The sequence below is a fragment of the Colletotrichum phormii genome (genome assembly GCF_030913505.1).
Source record: "Colletotrichum phormii strain CBS 102054 chromosome Unknown BDP81scaffold_38, whole genome shotgun sequence".
Taxonomy (NCBI): domain Eukaryota; kingdom Fungi; phylum Ascomycota; class Sordariomycetes; order Glomerellales; family Glomerellaceae; genus Colletotrichum; species Colletotrichum phormii.
The window spans coordinates 172,270-188,075 of record NW_026851480.1 but is presented as its reverse complement, the minus strand read 5'-3'; the positions used below and the strand labels follow the sequence as shown (position 1 = coordinate 188,075).

At 51.1% G+C, this 15,806-nt stretch overlaps 4 protein-coding genes across 4 annotated transcripts; 2 read left to right on the top strand and 2 right to left on the bottom strand.

Moving 5' to 3' along the window:
• Positions 1–581: 581 nt before the first annotated feature.
• Positions 582–1,763, bottom strand: BDP81DRAFT_411546 (Intradiol ring-cleavage dioxygenase; the record flags this gene model as incomplete). The annotated part of the gene is made up of 2 exons (XM_060589164.1): positions 582–1,058; positions 1,112–1,763. 2 exons carry the CDS (start codon positions 1,761–1,763, stop codon positions 682–684), a joined length of 1,029 nt encoding a protein of 342 aa, XP_060438180.1. The 3' UTR covers positions 582–681.
• A 6,480-nt stretch (positions 1,764–8,243) lies between these two features.
• On the top strand, positions 8,244–9,607 carry BDP81DRAFT_334910 (cytochrome P450; the record flags this gene model as incomplete). The annotated part of the gene is made up of 3 exons (XM_060585802.1): positions 8,244–8,727; positions 8,839–8,907; positions 8,973–9,607. 3 exons carry the CDS (start codon positions 8,244–8,246, stop codon positions 9,605–9,607), a joined length of 1,188 nt encoding a protein of 395 aa, XP_060438179.1.
• A 200-nt stretch (positions 9,608–9,807) lies between these two features.
• On the top strand, positions 9,808–10,089 carry BDP81DRAFT_335109 (uncharacterized protein; the record flags this gene model as incomplete). Its single annotated transcript, XM_060585821.1, has 1 exon — positions 9,808–10,089. One exon carries the CDS (start codon positions 9,808–9,810, stop codon positions 10,087–10,089), a length of 282 nt encoding a protein of 93 aa, XP_060438178.1.
• Positions 10,090–11,023: 934 nt separating this feature from the next.
• Positions 11,024–15,153, bottom strand: BDP81DRAFT_335115 (uncharacterized protein; the record flags this gene model as incomplete). Its single annotated transcript, XM_060585823.1, has 6 exons — positions 11,024–13,120; positions 13,179–13,379; positions 13,489–13,980; positions 14,058–14,166; positions 14,234–14,301; positions 14,362–15,153. Coding segments are annotated over 6 exons (3,759 nt in total), but the record flags the coding sequence as incomplete, so codon positions are not given.
• Between the last annotated feature and the right edge of the window lie 653 nt (positions 15,154–15,806).

The following is a 15,806-nucleotide window of genomic DNA, read 5'->3' as shown; positions in this document are numbered from 1 at the left end:
GGTGGCATCAACCGAAATGTTGCGATTTATGCTCATTTAATCAATCGAACATGATCTTGGACGATTTCCGATACGAAAAAGTTCGAAAGACCAAATGGCAAAAGAGTTCACCCCCCCCACCACCCGGGTGCTGAACTGGAGGCTACATCTCTTGGTGCTCATGCTGGGATTCGAACTCGGGCACTCTAGCTAAGCCTGTCGTCGAGTAGGCTGGTTGGCGTATAATTTGATTGTTGACCTTAGACCACTACACCACCAGCCAGTTTGACCCGATCCGTCGAATAAGACGGGCGCCTGCTGGCTGGTGACAGGAATGGAGTTGAGGGGACCTATATGGGCTTTCTCGCGGTGTGTATTCGTGTGGCTGGATTGATGGGTGTGTGTTCAGGCAGGCGAATTGGCGAGAATACCGACGAGGAATTCAAAGCAGACACTCATCAACCTCTTGAAGGTGCCCACCTGCCACAATCAGACTTGTAGTCTTCGACAATCGAAATGTAACACCATTAATCAAAAGCATCCTTGAGCATAAAATGCAATGGAATTTTCGTTGATTCTTCAATAAAATGCAGTCTTTATTTGTCTACCTTCCACCCAGTGTGCTGCCATCCCTGTCTATTTTGTTCTGAAAACCCCAATAACTCCGTATGTATGCAGCGTTCGGTACCCGTATTCTCCCCCTTATGCTGGCGCAGTTCCACTAGGCATGGCACTTCCGCTCGGAGAACCGCCTCCGCCGCCTTGCTCGCTCTCAGGGCCACTCAAAGAAGGGCTGTTTTCCGTGTCGATACCAATGGTGATGTAGCCGACCATGCCCTTGCTAATATCGCTGCCATCGAGAGGTACAATGTCAATGACGGGGTTGTAGCCATTCGCGAGGCCTGAAGAGTAGACAGAGTCCACGTCGTTGGTCGTGCGGTTGATCTCAGTGTGGCTGACGTAGGGCTCCAAGGCCATGATCTCCTGGGAAATGGACTCGTTGAAGTACAGCTGGCCAATGGAGTTGGTGTTGCCAGTCTTGACCGTGCCGTTGCTGTGCAGGACCCAGTCGGTGAAGACTAGTTGAATCTGTTAGCTTTGAAGTATTTTAGTTATTGACGTAGAAGCCTACCTTGAGCGTGGATGTGGATGGATCTTTGGATGTAGAAGCCAGGGAAAATAGTCTTCATTTCAAGGATACCCTCATCGTTTGAAGGCCACATGCCGCGGAGCCATGTGGTGTCATCCGTGTGAAGATCCGTAGTGCCAATCTCAAAGTCGGTAACATTGAGAGACTCGAGCAACTCCCGGAAGTCCGTGTTGGGGTCACGGCCCGTGAAGCTGGAGTAGCTGCCCGTGGAGTTGCAGTGCCAGAACGCAACAAGTGCGTTGGGAAGGGGCTCGCAGGTAGCCATGTCAAGGACACCGACGTCGAGGATGAGAGGAACACCGACTTGGTCCTCGGTCATGTCCTGCCTCAGGGTCTCGGACCGGGGCCAGTAGTACGGACCAGCGGTGACATCGGGAGCGAGGACGCAGGTGTCGTTCTGGAGGGTGTCGTAGTAAGGGCCCTCAGTGACGATAGTGTAAGAGCTGTTGCCGGATCGCTTGTTCAGGCTAGCTTCCTCCTGGCGCTTCTCGAATCTCTTCTGCTTGAACTTCGCAGCCCCGGAGGCACAGCGCTTAGAGAGATCGGCGTGGCGTTTGAAAACTCCGGGGCCTACCTCCTTGTGGGCAAGTGCCAAGGAGGCGAACGCGCCAATTGCAACGGTTGAAAGTTTCATGATGTGTGGAGAGAAGCTTGCTGCCGAGAGATAGTTTGGATGAACAAGAGATTGAGAAACATCCAAACTCCATCCATCTTATACATGTCTCAACCATTGCCATCTTCTGGAAAAAGTGGTCACTGTTGATGCAAATGCCATGTCGGCAGCCTCAGTTGAAGACCTGGTTCCCCTGAACGCGTCACCGAGGATGAACAAGTTGTCGGCATTTCGACCTCGAATGGGTACACGGACATCGAGCGGGCAGTGTAATGACGAATCAAAATCCTGTTATTACAAGTCTAGACAAGCTTGTAGCATATCGACAATCTAAAATAGGTATTTACGGTGCCACAGCGTTCGCAGAGGCTGACGACTGTTCCAACTTTTCTCCACTAAATATTCGGAATGTGGGTGAAAGGGGGCCGCGGACCACAGTCTGTAGATCAGGACGATTTACGAATGCGAGTATTCTCTATTTGTGATTGGAAGTATTAATACTCAATTTGGGTCGATTTGGGCTTCGGTGTATCCATAGATCATAGCGGAGGAAGATATAGGGGCCCGGATCCGAAAGGTACGGTATGTGGGAGCCGAGCCGCCATCACATCTTTCATATATGATGTACTTCTGAGTGCATTCGATCAGACTCTTTTCCTAGAGTAATTGCCATGGTCTTACATTTTTTTCTATCCTAAGGCATACTGAAATCATGTTGTATGATTTGATGAGGTCCTAGGGTGATGTCACTAGCTAGGAGAGTGTAAGTTGTACACTGCTCTGTGCCGCCAGCCGCACTCGAAGTGGAATTGCCGAAGGCTAATGGTAGACAATCCGGTAAAGAGATTGATTTGAGAGAGCTGTTTGGGTCTAATTTCAGTGGCGAATAGCTTACCTATGAGTTCGTACGATGCCTCGGCGCGCTGAGATATGCTCTAGTTCCCTACAGTGTTCTGGCCTCTCGATAGATGATGTTCACGGCGACAATGGCTCAGTCTCTCAGATGAGTCAAGTGTGCAACTTACAGAGATTTGCACTTTGCACTTTGCTCTGTACTATACAGGCTGGTGTACTACCTTGGGTAAGTCAACTTCAGTTGACAGAGAATGAAATATGCGAGTCAAGGCGTGCAGAGAAATACAGGGGGGTAATTACGGCAGACTGCAAGAGGCACTCCGCCAAAACACTTTTTTCATGCGTCAAAGCAGAAATCGAATTTTACAGTCACCCCACCACCGATTATTAAACTTTACACTAGTAAGATAAACTACAAATATGTTTTACGTAGAATTACGGCTTGAGATATTTTATCGATTAAATTTATAAGACCTTATATGGCGGTAACGTACATGATAAGCGAGTGGGCCAGACAAGCGAGTGGGCCACCCAACCGCCATCGTGCCACCTACATCATCACAACACGCATTTCTCCATCGAAAACAATGACAGTACATAACAAAGATACTCAATTAAACTTAGCGGTTCAGGCTACCCAGAAAGACCGAAATCTCAGTATTCGGGCCGCGGTAAAGATCTATAATATCAGTCGCGTTACTTTAGGCCGTAGATTAGAGGGAACGTTATTACGACGTGATAGTATACCTAACTTACGGAATTTGACGCTGTTAGAAGAGAAGAAGCTGATTGAGTACATCCTCGACCTAGACGCTAGATGTTTTCCTCCCCGTCTTTGCGGTGTTGAAGAAATGGCGAATTGATTGCTTGCTGATCGTGACGCGCCCTATGTTGGGAAGCGATGGGCTTCGAACTTCGTAAAGCGACAACCAGAGTTGCGAACATATCGTTTTCGCAAGTACGACTACAAGAGGGCCTAATGCAAAGATCCGGGCGCGATTAACGCGTAGTTCTTGCTTGTGGCGAACATAATCGCGAAGTACGGCATCGTAGACTTAGACATCTATAACTTTGACGAGACTGGCTTTATGATGGGCCAGATCTCAACCGGCATGGTCGTGACCAGTGCCGAAAGGCGTTCAAACACAAAAATGATGCAGCCTGGCAATCGTGAATGGGTTACGGTCATTTAGGCTATCAGCCCGTCGGGCTACAGCGTTCCGCCGTACATCATCGTTGCGGGCCAATATCACCTCTCCACCTGGTACACGGAATCCGGTCTCCTACACGACTAGGTCATCGTAACGTCTGAAAATGGATAGACAACAAATGAAAGAGGTCTAGACTGGGCTCGGCACTTCGAACGGCATACAAGACCGTGTACAAAGGGTCAGTACCGCCTCCTCGTCGTCGACGGATACGAAAGTCATTACTCCGCGGATTTCGAGATTTTTTGTAAGAAGAATAACATCGTTACCCTGTGTATGCCGGCTTATTCGTCTTATCTACTCCAGCCCTTGGATTTTGGATGTTTTGGGCCTCTAAAAACGGTGTACGGTCGAGAAATTGAGGACAAGATGCGTCGGGGTAATATGCATATTACCAAGGAGGACTTCTTCCCGGCGTTTTATAGGGCTTTCACGCAAGCGATTACGGAGAAAAACATCCAGGGAGAATTTAGAAGGGTAGGAATTGTGCCTTTGAGTGTAGAGAGTGTGCTCTTAAAGCTTGATGTGAAGTTACGTACTCCGACGCCTCCAGGATCCCTCCCGACAACACCACCGGCATGGACTTCTCAGATACCAAACAACCCAACGGAAGCATCTTCTTAGTCAGAACTTATTAAGAATCGAATCTCCCGTTATTAAAATAGCTTACCAACTTCAATTATCGAAGCTGTAGAGCATCTATCTAAGGGGGCTCGTGGATTCATGCACCAGATCGCCTTATTAAGATCCGAGAACCAGATCCTTCGAGAGGAGAACAACCTACTTAGTCGACGCCGGAGAGCTAAGAAAAACCGTCTCCGATAAGGAGGAAGCCTTACTATAGCTGAGGGAGAGGACCTTTAGTCGTAGAGAGAGGCTATAGCTCAGGTGGAGGAGGAAATGCGCCGGAGTAGTGGTCGCTGACCGAGGACTGAGACGGGCCAACGACGATGTGGCGTCTGCGGGAATACTGGTCACAATGCGCGAACATGTCGATTCAATGAGGAAATGTCTGAGGAAGAGGACTCTGAATAGTTTGGATTGAATCCATGAGGTGGGTGTTGATATTTGCTCCTTCATGTCATGTGGTCGTGGTTGGGTGGCCCATTCGCTTGTCTGGCCCACTCGCTTATCATGTACGTTATATAAAATTATAAATTATTATAAGTTAACGTGAATGATAAGCGAGTGAGACAGACAAGCGAGTGAGACACAAAACTGCGCCGATGATGCTTCAACACAAATGGAGACGTTTCTTCCACAACACATCATGGCGTCCAGAAGTAATGAGTCAGGCATACAGCTGGCCCTTCAAGCTATCAGAATCAATCCAGAGCTTAGTGCACGGGCTGCAGCTACGATCTACTCGGTCAGCCATGCAACATTAAGTCGACGATTGAAGGGCTCTACATCTCGAAGCGACAGGATACCGAACTCGAGGAATCTTACTTTGCTAGAAGAGCAGACGTTAGTTGATCACATTCTCGATCTAGATGCCCGATCATTCCCTCCCCGGATCCGTGGTGTGGAAGAAATGGCTAATCGACTGCTTACTGATCGCGACGCGCCTCCGGTTGGGAAGCGCTGGGCCTTAAACTTCGTCAAACGACAACCACAATTGCGGACGCGGTTTTTTCGGAGGTACGACTACAAGAGGGCCCAATGCGAGGATGCAGAGGCTATTCGCGGCTGGTTCGCTCTTGTGAAGAACACAATCGCGAAGTATGGTATCGATGAGTTTGATATCTACAACTTTGATGAGACTGGCTTTATGATGGGCCAGATTGCATCTGGCATGGTTGTCACAAGTACTGAAAGGCGTTCAAACACAAAAATGGCGCAGCCTGGTAATCGAGAATGGGTTACAGTGATTCAAGCCATCAACTCGCAAGGCTATAACGTCCCGCCGTACATCATCGTTGCAGGCCAATATCACCTCTCAACCTGGTATACAGAGTCAGGTTTCCCGGACGACTGGGTCATTGCGACGTCAGAAAACGGATGGACAACAAATGAAAGAGGCCTAGATTGGATCCAGCACTATGATCGTCATACGAAACCACGTTTGAGAGGCCAATATCGCCTCCTCGTCGTCGACGGGCACGAAAGTCACCACTCAACAGACTTTGAGCTATATTGCAAGGCAAACAAGATCGTTACACTTTGTATGCCGCCTCATTCGTCTCATCTACTCCAGCCCCTTGACGTTGGGTGCTTTGGTCCGCTAAAGACGGCGTATGGGCAACAAATTGAGGATAAGATGCGGCGGGGCGTAACCCACATCTCAAAGGAGGACTTCTTTCCTGCATATCGCAGCGCATTTAGTCAAGCGATGACTGAAAAAAACATCCAAGGGGGTTTTAGAGGAGCTGGGCTTGTTCCTCTGAGTGCAGAAAGCGTCCTATCAAAGCTGGATATCCGGCTACACACTCCAACGCCTCCAGCATCACTACCACAGACACCTCCGCCTTGGGTTTCAAGGACACCAAACAACCCAGTAGAGGCAAGCTCTCAATCCAACTTTATTAAGAGTCGGATCACTCGTCACCAAAGCAGCTCCCCAACCTCTATTTGCGAGGCTGTTGAACGACTTTCTAAAGGTACAAGAGGCATCATGCACCAAGTAGCCTTACTTAGATCTGAGGTACAGATTCTTAGAGACGAGAATAACCAACTCAGTCGACGACGGAGAACTAAGAAAACACGCCTACAACATGGAGGAAGTCTTACTGTAGCTGACGCAGCAGATATACAGTCACAGAAAGATGTGACTGCGCAGGTTCAGGAGGAATGCGTCGTACTAGTGGTCGCAAACTGAGGGCCGAGACAGGTCAGCGACGGTGTGGCGTTTGTGGTCACCCGGGACACAATTCACGAACGTGCCAGTTTATTGAAGAGATGTCTGAAGATGAGGATTATGAGTAGTTTGAATTGAATTGATGCTGTTGATGTTGATATGGAAGCCAGTTTATCTCATCGGCGCAGTTTTGTGTCTCACTCACTTGTCTGTCTCACTCGCTTATCATTCACGTTATGTTAGTTATAATATAACAAAACATAATCGTATATAAGTAAATAGAGGGGCGTAGGCGGGTTACTTACCTCTTTTAAGGAATATTAAGTTAAGTAGGAAAAAGAGAAAACTAAGTAGTTAGTAATAGAAATTAGTAAAGAGGTATAGACCCCGGTGGTCCCACTTATACCGCCTAGTTAACCGCCCTTACGTAATCTGCGGCGCCTCTGGTCGCAAGTGATTTTTGCTATATTGTACGGGATTAGTAATCATATTCATTTATACGTAGGGCACGTATGGCACTTTAGCGTACTTAATTGTACGGCTACCGTAAGTCTACTGAGAAAAAGTGTTTTGGCTGAGTGCCTCTTGCAGTCTGCCGTAGTAATGAACAGCCACCGTCAAAGTAGGATATCATCGGGATAAGGTATCTTTCGCCTAGATGCACGGTGTCAATAACTCATGTTAGGCCCGCTAGAGCCTCAAGGAAGCATAAACTAGGTATCCTTCCATTGGCAAGTTGGAGTGCTCGTTGTCATCGTTAGTGTCAGATGCTACTCGACTCCCCACGACTACATGAACCTTGGAGTGAGCAGTGTTGCTGTATGAGTAGCGCAGGACCACGAGATCTGCCAATTTGCCGCCGTCGCATGTCATGTCTGGCGTGAATCAAACCTTCGTCCTATGTTTAAGGTGAAGTGGTTGTAGCCACAACGGACAAATGGTGCCCTCGCACTCCGCGTTGGTGAACTTTAGGAATCCATCACAGTCCGTGTCGCGTCAAAACACCAGGCTAACCCCCGCATCGTCGGAGTTGGGACAGGAAAGAGTTTGCGTGATGGAAGTGGAGACATACTTGTTGAGCGGGGAGTCGTGACAAGAAGCAAGACCTAGCACAAACAGAGCTGAAAACTGGGAAGAATTTTATGAGGATGGTCTTCGCTTTCGAGGGTGGTTCCCCGGGGGCATCAAAAACTATCCCAGATTTCAGAGATCCACCCATCCCGCCGTCGGGCACTTGTCTGCTTCCGAAGCTTGCAACATGATCTGCATGACTCGGAACCTAAGAGACGCGGTCCCCAGTTGTAAGCGCCGCTGATTCGTTTGAGACGGCTGTGGGCAGGGGTGACGGCGGGCCGCGCAGAGTTGCAACGACGGGAGTGTTGCCGGCGGGCAGCAATTTAGCACCGTGATATGCTAGAAACAACGTCAACGTGGAGGTGTTTGGAGTAATTCTTGACTTGTAATGCGAAATATCTCGTGTATTCTCGAAACGAGCGATTAGTCTAGGCTCACCGCTGAGTTACCCTCTCTGAAGCTGGGGGTAGTATATAAGTTGATTGTAGGCGCACTTACACTTTTGATCATCTCCAAGCGTGGTCTATCAACTCTTGCTTCATACTTATCCCACAACCAACTGTCAAGATGGAGGCCATAACACCTCCCAAACACTTCCTTAGCTCATGGGCCGACGACTCATCTCTCATCCGCAAACTGGATTTATGGACATCACTGTGTCTCGGCATCATTCTGATCAGCGTCTTCACGATAATACCCCACATTCTCAAGCCTTCTCGCAAACTCCCCTCTGTCAATCCGGGGCGAATCTTTGATTTGTTCAACCAAGAACGGAAGAAGGGATTCTTGATGAATGCTCGTCGTATCATGGAAGACGCCCGAACTCGATATCCCGGCCAGCCTTACAGACTCATGACGGATGTTGGCGAGACCGTCGTCATCCCGCCGGATCTCGTTCACGATATTCGCAACGAACCGGGGTTGAGCTTCTTAAAGGCTTTTGCAGATAACTTCCACCCTCAACTGAACGGATTTGAAGGGTTTGCGGTCGGCAACAGACCTGACGGACTTTTCCAGCTCGTCATCAAGAAGCGTATCACCAAACTGCTCAGTAAGCTTTCTCTCAATCACGAACTTGCCCTTTTCTTACCCCACACCCCACATTGAGACCCCACGTTACACCAACACACCATCACGATACTTAGCTTACATATTGACAAAGACCAAATCACGGAGCCTCTTGCGTCAGAAACTAGGTTCGCGGTTGATTACATCTTCGGAAAGCCAACCGGTAAGTTCCTTCACACGCCCATAGCAGTGACCCTGCATCACATCGCCTACTCACGCCCGGCTCAGATTGGCATGAGTACAACACCAAAGACACCATCCTCGATCTCATCTGCCGCCTCTCCTCTAGAGTCTTTCTCGGCGACGAGGTATGCCGCGACGAAGCCTGGCTCGCCATAACAAAGTCTTACACCGTCAACGCCTTCCTCGGTGCTGAGACCCTGCGGCCATACCCGTACTGGCTTCGCTATGCTGCGAACTTGTTCCTACCTGAATGCAAGACTCTCAGGCGGCAGGTTACCGATTCACGAGAAATCATTGAGCCGGTACTTCAAAAACGCAGAGACCTACGCCAGCGGGCTCGGGAGAGGGGCGAGCCGGCGCCGAAATTCAATGATGGCATTGATTGGTTTGAAGAAGAGAGTCAAGGGCGAGAGTATGATGTCGTTGGCGCGCAACTGGGCTTGTCGGTCGTTGCAATCCACACAACTACAGATCTACTCGTCGAGACTATGCTGCGTATTGCGGAGCACCCAGAACTTTTTGACGCCTTGAGGAAGGAGATCGTTGAAGTTCTTACCGCTGAAGGTTGGAAGAAGACGGCCCTATCCAACATGAAACTCATGGACAGCGTTCTGAAAGAGTCGCAACGTCTGAAGCCAGTTACATCTGGTAAGCTTCCCCTCTCCTATTCCCTTCCATGACGATATAAAGTTATTCTTGAGAGCTCTTTTGCTCACAACATCAACCAGCAATCATGGCCCGTATGGCAACCCGTCAAGTCACCCTCCCAAACGGCCTCAAACTCCAAAAAGGAGAGCGCTGCGTCGGCGACCTGGGCAAGATGCACGACCCCTCCATCTACCCGAACCCCGAAGCCTTCAACGGCTACCGCTTCCTCGACATGCGCGGCGACCCGAAGCTCGACAGCCAGGCCCACCTCGTCAGCACATCGCCCTCGCACCTCGGCTTCGGCCACGGCCAGCACGCGTGCCCGGGCCGATTTTTTGCCGGAAACGAGCTCAAGATTGCGCTGGCGCATTTGCTGATGAAGTTTGACTGGAAGTTGACGCCTGGATATGAGCATCAGTGGCAGGAGTGGGGGTTTGCGTGGAATTCGGATAGTACGGCCAAATTGTTGTTTAGGAGGAGGGAGGCTCCGGAGATTGATATTGATGCGATTTGAAGGTGAAAGTGATTGTTTTGTGTGCAATTGGTACATGGAATTTATACAGGGGAGGAAGGAAGTGATCAAGTAGCCGCTGGCACCTTTGTCTATTGAGATGAGCCCATGCAGAGCGAGATGGTTCAGCTTTTAGCGATGAAGAAGGCATAAGCGTACATCATCACTCCGTCAAACAAGAAATCTTACTCAAGCAATAGTCCCGTTCAGATATGCCTACCAAGTAATCTAAATAGAACCAGGCCGTTGCACAACAAGAAACATCATGAAGCCTCCACCGCGACTCCTTGACTCCTCCATCTAAGCCGGACTGCGATGTCCAGCTTCCCTCTTCCTAACTTAGCTTATCCGGCAAACAATACCAGATTCCCGTCTCCCAAAAGGCTGGACTTGAACGAAGAACCGATCATCAACCTGGCACCTAGTCCATACCACCCGGCAAGTATCTCCCTTGCTGCCGATTCGAAGCCGAAGATGGCCCCGGGCTCCCTCCACTCGGCCCGCCAACACTCGTACTCGCTCCTCCTGAAGGCCCTGCGCCAAGAGCAGGCCTCATACCCGTCCCCAACATACCGGCCGGTACCGCCGGTGTCGCTAGACTGTTCAACCAATCCCGCCGCTGCCGCTGCTGCTCTGTAATGTACTCCATCGCCTGCTGCCTCAAGAACCGTTCTCGCTGCAAATTGACGGCGCTGAATTTGTTTGGGTCACATAGCCCGAAGTGCGACCCCCCATCCTCATCCTCGTCCTCGGAGGGCGCCGGCGAGGCTCGCCCCGCCGTGTTCTTCCCCTTGCCCACATTTCCGGCATCCGGGTCCGGATAGCTTGACAAGCTTTCCAAACCCTCCGTGTGCGGGGACCAATCCTGCGGATCCGGGATTCGTCTTCGTCGATCCCCACCGACTCCAAACCCTGAAGTGCCGCTGTTTCTTCTGGCATCCTTTTCGGGCGAGTCCGGCATTGCTAGTGCAGGATCACGATACGCATTTGCCGCCGTTGCCCCTTGCCTTTCCCTGAATCCCAGCGCAGAATTCGCGGGACTCTGGTGCGCGAGCATAAGGCGGGCCCTGGCCTCATGCTCGAGATCCTCTGTGAAGGTCGCAGACAATGCGAACGGGTGTGGAAACATGCCCATCGGCTCGGGACCCTCTGCGATTTGGGCGGGCTTACCGCCGAATACGGAAGCATGAGTAGGGAGTTTCGGCGGCGGCTGCTGGCCCGGGCCGTACCCAGTGAACCCGGAAGGGGATTGTGATAGAGGGAAAGTTACATCTGGGATGTTGGCGAATACATTTGGGATCTTGGACTTCGGGTCTGGAACGGCGTTGATTAAGCTGGCTCTGTGGAAGCGGCTGGCCTTGGTGGTGTTTCCGAACCTGTGCTTCGGCGGGGAGTACTTTGAAAAGGGTGTGGGATGTGCCAGAGGCTGGGGAACAAGCTGCGGTGTCGCGATCCTGGGTCGTTTGGGAGGATGCTTCGCTCCATTCCAGGGGTCCTTGGGCTTCCTCTTCCTGATAATCTCAGTAAGCGGATCATTGTTGTCGAGACCGTCTTCGTAGTCCTCCTCGTCGGTTACATCCTCCACCACGCGAGGTTGGCCAAACTTATCGGTCTTCTCAAACTCGGTGATCACCTCGTCCAGATCCATCGCCCCATCCCTTTCCAATCCAATCCTGACATCGCCTGCGGCTTTCACCGTCGTCTTCACAAAGCTCAAGAACTTCTCAATGACCACCACCGTCTCCACTGGAACCATGCCAAGCTCCTTTTGCGCAACCTTGACCATCCGGGACGTCGCCGGCCGCCGTGCAGTCTTGAGCCTCGGGACGAACGGCTGCAGAAGGTTAAAGTTGGCAGGCTTGATCTTTGAAATATCATTCGTCCACGGCTTCAGTTCCTCAAGCTGCGCCCTCATATTGGTGAATTTCGTCATAAAGTCGTGTATAACCGCAAGATTCGCGACGGGGATGAACCCGTTCCTGCTATATTCTGTCACAACTTCCGTAGTCTTCGACAATGCTTCTGTGGTCAAATTTAGTGTGGTTTGGCGGCGAAAGGGCAGATCCTGGGCCGCTTGTTCCCTCTCGAACGCTTCCAGCTCTGCCTCATCGAGGTTGTAAATGTCGATAAACATTTGGTGGAAGCAGCCGATCTCGAAGAGGATCATTTCATATATTCGCCGAAGCACTTCCGCCATCCGCTGCCCTGCTTTCCACCCGTGGCTGTGGATGCTCTTCCAGAACTCGTTCTCGTTGTGCGGGTGGACCGAGTCGTATGGCAAAGAACATGATCTGCCACCCAGTTTCTCTCGAGATTCTTCTAACCACTTGTCAAGGCACTTTCCCCACCGTCGACGTTGAGATTTCTTCCACGCGTCCATACTCGTCTGGTTTCTTCTCCCATTCTCAAATTCCTCTGTAATTCGCCGCAAATCGAACGCCGTACCGGTCTCGTTCATGATAATCACCAACTGAAACACGAGTTTATACGCCTCTTTGCACCGCGAGCCCAAAAAGTGTTTATGGTCTCTTGTCCACCGGTACCGCGCCACATGCGGCCTCAGAAACTCAGTAGCGGCCTGCATCAAAAACTGCGCCAGCATCGGGCCGGCGTCAGCCATCTCGTCGGAGCTCTCTCTCGGGAGCAGCTCTAGAGCTCGATCGCCCCTCGGCGCCAGCACGCCTCTAAGCGCGGCGCCCAGCTGGACGCGTGGCCGGATGATGGGGAGCGTGACCGGGTCCAAGCCGCCGAAGCGCAGCGACGCAGGGCCGTACTTGGACACCTCGGTGCCCCAGAAGGCCTCGGTAAAGAGACAGGCGATATGAGCGATTCTGGTAGGAACGAGGTACTGGTCTGGAAGCATCGGCGTGTGGTCTAAGGTTAGGTTTTCCGGATTTTTCTGGAGTTGTTCGAGAGTAAGATGGCCGTCTTCGCCTTTCGGCCTCGGCCACCTTTCCATTGCCAAGGCCGCAGGCAGGAAGAAGAGTTGGCTCATATCGGTGGATATGAGATTCCAGTGGATGCCTCCAAAGAGCTGATAGTTGGGGTTTGTGTGTTAACATGGCTCGTAGAGATATAGAGAGCCAACTCACCCTGTTCTCAGTACAAAACCCCAGCTCAGCCTGCGGCTCATCCTCAAAAAACGGCTCACAATTGTTCTCCGTAATCTTGGGAAACATCTGCTCCCCAATCTCTCTAGCCTTCTTCACCTTGTCCGGCGAATCGACCCAGGCCGTGATACGGATGCCGGCTGGCGGCTTGAGAACCAGATGGTGCGCATAGTTGACCGCATGCTATGTCCCCAAACCACCAGACGTCAGTGATTAGTCCAACATCCATCTAGAAATCAAGAGTAACCACTTGATAGAGCGGCAAGATTGGAAAAGGAAAAAAGAAACTCACAGCAATCTCATGAACAATAGTAGAAGCCAAAAAGAAACTCTGCAACAACCTCTCGTCCTCACTATACCCAGGTACAACAAGCGGCCAAAACGCATCCGCAGCAATATATATATCGATATTCGCACCCGAAACACACGTCGAGCCCGCAGTCGTGGTATCTCCTCCGTCTTTTTGTCCGCTACACAGCATGAACCGCAGACTGTGGTTCAGGAGCTTGAGAACCTCGAATTTCACGTCGAACAGTTGTTTCCGCGTCTGTTCGTCCACGATGGCGTTTTTCCCGGCATCGTCGTAGTCGTGGAGGGTGAATTGGACGGCGGGATTCTTTTTGCGCATCTCGGGGGTGCGATAGTCGCGGGGTTCGCCGATGGTGCGGCGGTTGAGGGGGTCGTGGAGGCGGCGCCAGAAGGGGTCGGTTGTTTCGAGGTGGTCTAGGATGCGGGAGGCTAGGAGGAGGGCGGGTTGCATTTTTCCCCAGAGGTAGTCGTTTGTCTTGATGTCTGTTAGCTCTTGGATGATACGTGATCTTCTCATTGGAGTGTGGCTGAAGGAAGAGGTTTTGTTCTCACTTTGGGGTCCCATTCTCCTTTGACGTTGCCGGATTGATAGATGAGCCTTGGATGTTTGGCATCAGATCCTCGCCATAGACTTTCAACCCACTTGTCTCTCGTGAGATATCTTCATCCACCCGAACAAGTCAGCCAATAGAAACCAGAAAGAGAAGGAAAACTAGTCCTGGACTTACTGATGAAGATCATTCTGTAAATCACAGTCATTCCCACTCTTCATCGACATCATCCCCTGCTCCAATAACTACCCCTTTCATCAGCACCCTCCATCATCATCAACCTTAGGACAGCAACATCAACATACCTCATGCGTAGTCATCCCCTGAAACATCATCATCTGCCAATCCTCATCATCCCTCATCCCCTCTAACGCCCTCACCAGAATGCTCTCCCTCTCGTTGCCCCCGCCCCCCCTCAAATCCGAATACACCTCCAACAACCCATCCACACCCGCCAACCCAACCGTTGCAGCATAATTCTCCGCCTGCGCAATAACAACCTCCGCGTTCATGTTAGGAACCACAACCCCATCATACTTGAAACTCCGAAACGCGCCCCTCGTAGGCGTCAACCTCGACCTGCCGTCAAGTCTATCAGGATACACCCCGTACCGCAAGGCAAACGCACTCGGATTCTGCGGCCTATCCTGCGGAAGCTGCGCAGGTCTAACACTCTTCATCCAGTCCCGCCTTCGAAGGATATGACTCGGGTTATCTTTATCCTGAACCCGCGAATCCTTGTCTTGCCAGAGCGGATCCGTCCAGGCGGGGATATACTCCACGTAAGCCCATTGTCCTTTATTTTTCTGCTTCACGGGTGGCGGGAGGAGTAGCGGCGCGTGAGGGTTTCCCGGCGGTCGGAGGGCTGAGATGTCTGCGGCTGTGGTGTCGTGGGTGTGGATTGCGGTGGCGGGGATGGTGATGTTGGATGTGTTTGTGTGGTTGGAGGAGTTTGAGTCGCCAGAGGTTGGGTGTGCCGGTGGCGAGAGGGGTGGGAGCACGATCGGGCTGTCTGGGTGCTCGCGGGAGTTATTCACCCACCAGTCTTCGTCGTAGACGGTTTCGTGCGTGAGGTCCTTGTCTGGGGAGGAGGCCATGGTGGTGGCCTCGCTGTGATGGTGTTGTTGCTGGTGGGTTCAAGTTGCCTTGACGGGGCGACGCGGGTAACGAGAGAAAGACAGTTTGGTATCCTATTAGAAAATTGAAAAAATGAGTAGAACGAAATGACAAGAGTTGTAGCGGCCGAGGGCCATAACTGATGGGAGAACAAGCCATTTGGGTGTCTTTGACGTTGTCTTCTCGAAGACTTAGAGTTGACCTCGGAAACAAGCGAGACAGGAATAGTAGTCTTCGGCAACTTCTTGAACTTCAGACAATGTATCCATAGAGATCCGGTGTTGTCCTTTGACTCTGAAACAAACGAGACCGTTTTAAGCTTCATCCCTCGAAAGATCTTTCCAAAGGAGCAGCCTACCTCGAATATGAGGAGCATCTGGGGCTCAGCTTTCCTCGGCGAGACTCGATGTAAGAACATCGACCCGAGGAAACCTGCATCGAATGGACACAAAGAAGCCTACAATGAATGATCAATAGCTACAATATTTGCGTCTGAGCGTCACTGCAAAGAATATTGGAAGGGAGGCTCACATTCAGGGGAGTGAGAACAAAGACGTGATCGGCACCAACCACACAAGCGACTGTCCCGAGGTGCTTGAATATATCCTTGCCACTCGAGTACAATGTCATGGCG